General features: G+C 52.6%; 1 protein-coding gene across 1 annotated transcript in view; it reads right to left on the bottom strand.

The window, feature by feature from the left end:
* UBQLN4 (ubiquilin 4) overlaps positions 1-6,303 on the bottom strand; it is a 23,117-nt gene that overhangs the window by 15,504 nt on the left and 1,310 nt on the right. Inside the window, exons 2-5 of the mRNA XM_008071982.2 lie at positions 4,524-4,675; positions 3,976-4,193; positions 3,152-3,414; positions 1,099-1,257 (exon numbers count right to left, since the gene is read on the bottom strand). Of these exons, the coding sequence (XP_008070173.2) occupies positions 1,099-1,257; positions 3,152-3,414; positions 3,976-4,193; positions 4,524-4,675 (792 nt within the window). The remainder of the gene's footprint in view (positions 1-1,098; positions 1,258-3,151; positions 3,415-3,975; positions 4,194-4,523; positions 4,676-6,303) is intronic.

The following is a 6,303-nucleotide window of genomic DNA, read 5'->3' as shown; positions in this document are numbered from 1 at the left end:
GCTGGGCTCCGGCAATCCTTCCGCCTCAGCCATCCGAGTAGCCGGAATTATAGGCATGCGCTACCACGCCTGGCTGATTTTTTGATTTATTGTAGAGATGAGGTCTCGCTGCCCAGGTGGGTCTCGAACCCGCGGGCTCAGGCAATCCACTCACCTCAGCCTCCCAAAGGCGCGGTATTACAGGCTGAGCCACCGAGCCTGGCTCCCATAAAGCACTTTAAAAAGTGCATAATCTGGTGGTCTGACCCCAGAGACTGAGTCAATAAGTAGCTCAAAGGTGAGGACCAGGATTCTCATTTACTTAAATTTTTGGAACAATTTTTTTTTCCTAGTCAGGTTCTCACTCTGTTGCCCAGACTGGAGTGCAGTAGCACAATCACAGCTCACTGTAGTTTTGATTTGCTTGACTCAAATGACCCTTCCTCCTCAGATACCCAAGTAGGTGGGACTATAAGTGTATACCACCATGCCTGGCTAATTTTTTTATTTTTTTATAGAGATGAGGTCTCACTATGTTACCCAGGCTGATCTTGAACTCCTGTCCTCAAGCAATTCTCCTGCCTCAGCCTCCCAAAGTGCTAGGATTAGAGGTGTGAGTCACTGCACCTGGTTTTGAATAATTTTTTTGGAGAGTTGAAGTTTTGCTATGTTGCCCAGGCTGGCCTTGAACTCCTGGCCTCAAGTGAGCCTCCTGGCAGCCTCTCAAAGCACCAGGATTACAGGCATTTAACAAGCTCCCCAGGTGATTCTGATGCAGGTGATCCATGGACTACACTTGAGACATGCTGTACTATGGTTGGTATTTGACTCCAGGCCTGCAACATGACCTTTGAGCCACTGGTGTAAGAAATTTGTTAGAACAATGTCCAGTCCCTTGATACTATGCCTCACCCATCTCCCTCAGAACCTCTGCTATCTTTTGTCTATGCCAAGCTGGAACATCCCTGGATATACACAGTGGAGAACTGCCTTCAAGCCAAGGTCCACCCCTCAGGGGGCTGGGGAAGGAAAGGGGAGCAGACCCAGGCCTGCCTGAGCTGAGGGTAGGGAATCTTGAGCCCAGATAACCCCTCCCACTGCCCCAGACTCGGGCCCCACCTGTTCACGGGCAGCACTGAACATAGGCTCCTGGATGTCCGTGTACATGCGGCGGAGGGCGTTATACCCTCCAGGGATGCTCTCAAGGTTGCTCAGGGCCCGGTCCTGGTTCCGCATCATCTCTTGCATCATGGCGGGATTCCGAGCAAGCTCCATTGTCTGATGAAGGGAGAAAGACAGGATGGGCCCTGGAACCAGGGAAGCACCAAGCTAGGAAAAGAGTATACCCTGAGGAGAGAGTCTATGTCAGGATCAGGGCCCAGGAGCTGTGGCAGGGAGTAGAGTGACTTCCTTCCTATACTATGATCTTGGTTCCAACTCTGCCTCCCTATGGGTCTTTTAGTTGGCTCCTTCTAGTGGAAGACCATGATCTCAGTGGCATGAGGACAGCAGCTTCCCTTTCTCAGGCTCACAGGATACAAAGAAGTATCAGCGAGCACAGAGAACCAGTGAAAAGGGACATGAGAGAGGGAAGGAAGCAGAAGAGAAAATTAACATCTACTGAGCACCAATTACACACGAGCACAGGGCTAAGTAATTTACAGAATTCAAGAAATGTGATCCACACAATAACCATCCCAGGAGCTATTTCTGTCCCTATCTTGCAGATCAGCAAACAGGCTCAGAGATGTCAACTGACTTGCTGCCCTGGGGACACAGTTAGTTAGACAAGTTTCAAGGCCAAGTTGGTCCATCTGACCAAAACCATACTGTGATTCCCGGTGTGGGGAGGGAAAGGATTCCAGCTGAAACAATACTACCAACACCCTGTGACTCCCACTCCCAGGTCTTTGGCTGGACCAAACCTTGAGAAATACCGAGGAGAGGGCTTTCTTCTGTGGAGCCAATGACTTACTCTCAGTACTCAGTAAGGGGTGGCTTGTGTCAACCCCAGGGGAGTTCATGAGAGAAAAGGAGCTTATCTACTTCTTGTTCACATCCAATGTGGAAAACCTTCCCTTTTCTTCTTCCCAGATCTGCTCTACACTTGCCTCTTCTAAGACATCTACATACTGATACACCCAGCCTCACACAGGACTCTGATCTCTCTTGTAATTCATTCATTCAAGGAATATTTATTGAATGGTTATTATGTACCAGGCCCTCTTCGAGGCAGTGAACAAAACATTCAAATATCCTTGCTCTTATAGAAGTTGTGTCCTGGTGAGTCCACAACTCTGGTGTCCACAACTCTTCTGGAAAGACCCTCTATCTCTGTTCCTGGTAGAGGAGACCATGAGATAGAGCTCCCAGAGACCAACACCAAGATGGTTGCCCCTTGGTCTCCCTTCTCTCCTGAGCCCTGCCCGGCACAATGCTCCCCAAACATCCCAGCTTTCACTCTCAGGCCTCTGTGCTTGCAGTCCCCCTCCTGAATGCCCTTCTCTTTTCCTTCTCCTGGTTCATTTGTCTTCCTCCTTTGGTCTCAGTTTGGTGACACTTCCTCCAGCAGGCCTTCTCTAAGCCCCAGGGTAGGGTCAGGAGTCACGAGGCCTGTTCCATGCTGTGAGGGGATCCTGTGATTACCCTTATGCTAGCACTAACCACACTGGATTACAACTGCCTGTTTCCTTGTTCCACTTCCCTTGGTGATGAGGAATTCCTGAAAAGCTAGGCCTGTGTCTTTTCGTCACTGTACCTCCAGTATTCAAAACATGGCTGTGCCAGGCAAGGTGGCTCACACCTGTAATCCCAGCACGTTGGGAGGCAGAGATGAGAGAATTGCCTGAGTCCAGGGGTTCAAGACCAGCCTGGGCAACTTGATGAGACCTCATCTCTATAATCAAAAGAAAAAAAATTAGCCAGGCATGGTGGTGTACGCCTGTATTTCTAGCTACTTGGAAGGCTGATGCAGAAGAATCACTTGAGGCCAGCAGGTTGAGGCTGTGGTGGCTGTGAGCATGCCACTGTACTCTAGCCTGTGCGACAGAGTGAGACTCATACTCAAAAAAAAAAAAAAAAGGCTGCTGAATGACTAAATGAACAGATGTAGGATGAACAGGAAAGGCTGGGCATGGTTGGGCCTCACCCCTCTGGATTCTCCCATACTCACCTGCCTCATGAGCTCAGGGTTGTTGAGCATATGGCTGATCTCCGGGTTCCGTTCCATCAGCTGCTGCATCTGGGGGTTGGCCATGATCATGTGGCGCATCAGGTCAGGGTTTGACATCATATCCTGGACCAGGGGGTTCTCCATGATCTGTGACAGCATCTCAGGATTGGACATCAGCTGCCTCTGCATCTGTTGCTGCAGCTCCATGAAGTTGGCAGAGCCCAGGCCCAGGCTGCCCAGCCCCAGGATGCCCCCAAAGCCAGCTGTGGGGAGGAGGCAGGGTCACAGACTGCTACAAGAGCCCTTCCCTCGCCTGGCTGGAGACCCTGAATTCAGGTCTCCAGGATGGACCCCAGCCAAGACTTCCTCTTTCAGTCCCTCCCACAGCTCCGCCCTGGTCCGCTGCTGCCACGGATGCGAGCCTACCAGACTGAGACCTCTTTGATGGCAGAGGCTGAGCCAAGCACAGAACTGAGCAGCAAGAAGGCAACCAGTGATGGCCCATTGGGTGAGTATATCAATACTCCCCACGTGGCTACTGCTGGACTCGCCTTTTCCCCAGACTCACAGGATCTGCCCGTCTCCTTTCCCAGTGTCCCCCACCCCCCAGCTCCATCCCTTCCCTCATTCCTAACACTCAGCCATGCTCCTTCCCTCTGGGAAGTCCTCCCCAGCTTGGTTCAAGTCACAATGTCTAGAACCCTAGGTCAAGGGGTCCCCTATCCCCATCAGACTTGGAGCAAGGCCCACATTTCTCCCTCCCCTTGGCTCTCCCCAACTCTCCGGCCCAAAACAAGACTGTACTCTCCTCCCTTTGGGCTTACAGAGTATGGATGCAGTAGCATTGGGAGGCCCCTCCCCAGCCCCCGGAGAGGGCCCCCCCCCACTGCTCCTCCGGCTTCCACTGCCAGCATCCGACGTGGCACTGCCAGACGTGGAGGGCTGGGCAGGGGTGGCGGGTGAGGCAGGCGTGGTGGAGGGTGCTGAGGCAGGGTCAGGAGTAGAGGGGGAAGAAGCCGTGGCAGCAGCTGGATCTTGAGCCCTGAGGACAAAGAAAGGAAAACTCTAGTTGGAGTGAGCACAGGGGAGCCCCCACCATGATCTCTGTGTTTGTTGTGCAGCTACTGCCCTAACTCACACTGACTCCTGAGCAAGCCTGAGGCTGGCGTGGGTGATGCTGGAGGGCAGTACACAGACCAAGAGAGGAAGGAAGGAGCTAGTGCTGTCTTCAGGACATCTGGGCATGATAAGGCAGGTTCCCTTTCCTTCAGATGAGGTCATATCCACCCAGGGGCACAGTGGAGCAGTGGTGACACAGGATCGGCTGGGGAGGCCCAGTGGGAAGCTGGGGCTGCGCCCCTCCTGCACTTACTTCTGAGGGGTCTTGATGACCAGATGGACAGTGAGCCCGTCTTTGATTCCATGCTGGTTCAGCGTGTCCCCATCCTTGAGGATCTTGCCTGCGAAGATCAGGACCAGCTGATCCTGCTGAGCCTTAAACCTCCGGGAGATTTCCTCTTTGAACTGTGATCAAGAGGCAGAGGTCACTGTGGAGGCTGCCTGGGCTCCACCCTCCAGGGACCCTGCCTCTTCAAGAGCCTCAGCATTCCCTTGCTCCCATCTCTAGTGGTGGGAAGTCCTTTCTGTAGTCTTGATGCCATTCCTCCAGTTGCAATGCCTATCTCCTTTCTTTCTTTCTTTCTTTTTTTTTTTTTGAGTAGGAGTCTCACTCTGTTGCCCAGGCTGGTGTGCAGTGGCACAATGTTCATGGCCACTGCAGCCTCAACCTGCTGGGTTCAGGCGATCCTTCCGCCTCATCCTTCCAAGTGGCTGGAACTACAGGCACGTGCCACCATGCCCAGTTACTTTTTAAATTTTATTTTGAGAGATGAGGTCTCGCTGAGTTGCCCAGGCTGGTCTTGAACCCGTGGGCTCAGGCAATCCTCTCACCTCGGCCTCCCAAAGTGCTGGGATTATAGACATGAGCCACCCCACCCAGGCTTATCTCCTTTCTTAACCAAGGAAAAGGACTATGGAGTTCTTCTCTCAGTTCCATTCCAGTGTCCCACCCTACAAAGCCCTTGCTGCCATCTGACACCCTGGCTTCGATCCCTCCACCTAGTTCCCAGTGAGGGTACTGGCCTCCCCAACCCAGCTTCTGTCCCCCTTCATCAGCCTTTTCTGTTCAGACTCAAGCGTCTCCCCTCTCTGTTCCACTGTTGTCTTCACAACTACAACAAACAGATGCCAGTCACTGAGCACTAACTATTCACAAGTTAACAGTTCAATATATTAATTATGATCTCCATTTTAAGGATGAGAAAACTGAGGATCAGAGAGGTTAGGTAACTTGCCCTGGGCAGACTGGAGCTCAGGTCTTGACACCAAAGTCCAGGCTCTTAACCAGAGACATTGCCTCTCAATGAGAGTGCAAGGAACAAGACAGCATTTAAATTCTGAAATTTAATAATTTTATATGATTGAGGAGGGAGCAGAGATGGCACCAAAGGCTGGCAGGGGGAGAGTTGGACTCCCCAAATTCTTAACAGAGACTGGGTCTGGCTGTGTTGCCCAGGCTGGCCTCAAGCTATCGTCCTTCCTCGGCCTCCCAAAGTGCTAGGATTACAGGCGTAAACCACCGCCTCCGGTCAGATTCCCCAAATCCTATCAGCCCTTCCAAAACAAAACAAAACACACACTCGAAGTAAAAACAGCGCACTTGTTAAGCAAAGGCCGCTTCCAGATTCCTCTCTTCCAACCAAATGGCCTATCTTAAGCCCCGCCTATCTGAAATTCTGGAGCAGCCACAGGGGGTGGAGAACACAGGCAACAGTCCCTCATTCAACAAAATTTTGCTGAGCACCTACTGCACACTGTGTACGTCTCCGAAGAGCTGAGAGCCAGACGTAACCACCTCGATTTGAAAGAGTTGGAAGGATGTGGGCAGAAGGAAATCCTCCCCCCATCACCCTAGCGTTCGGAGAACACTGGGCGTTCTCCGAGGCACAGAGTAGGCGCCGGCGCTCTCTGCCTGCCCCCGGCCCCTGCTCCCGGTTCAGCACCTCGCCCCGGCCCCCACTCCGGCACCCTCCGGCAAACCCAAGGTCCTACCCCCTTCCCCGAGCAAGGTGTCCCCTCTCCACCACGCCCCC

The sequence above is a fragment of the Carlito syrichta genome, unplaced genomic scaffold, assembly GCF_000164805.1.
Source record: "Carlito syrichta isolate Samal-C Ts95f unplaced genomic scaffold, Tarsius_syrichta-2.0.1 Scaffold113622, whole genome shotgun sequence".
Lineage (NCBI taxonomy): Eukaryota > Metazoa > Chordata > Mammalia > Primates > Tarsiidae > Carlito > Carlito syrichta.
Note: the sequence above shows the minus strand (reverse complement) of the source record. Positions and strands in the feature narration are given on the sequence as shown.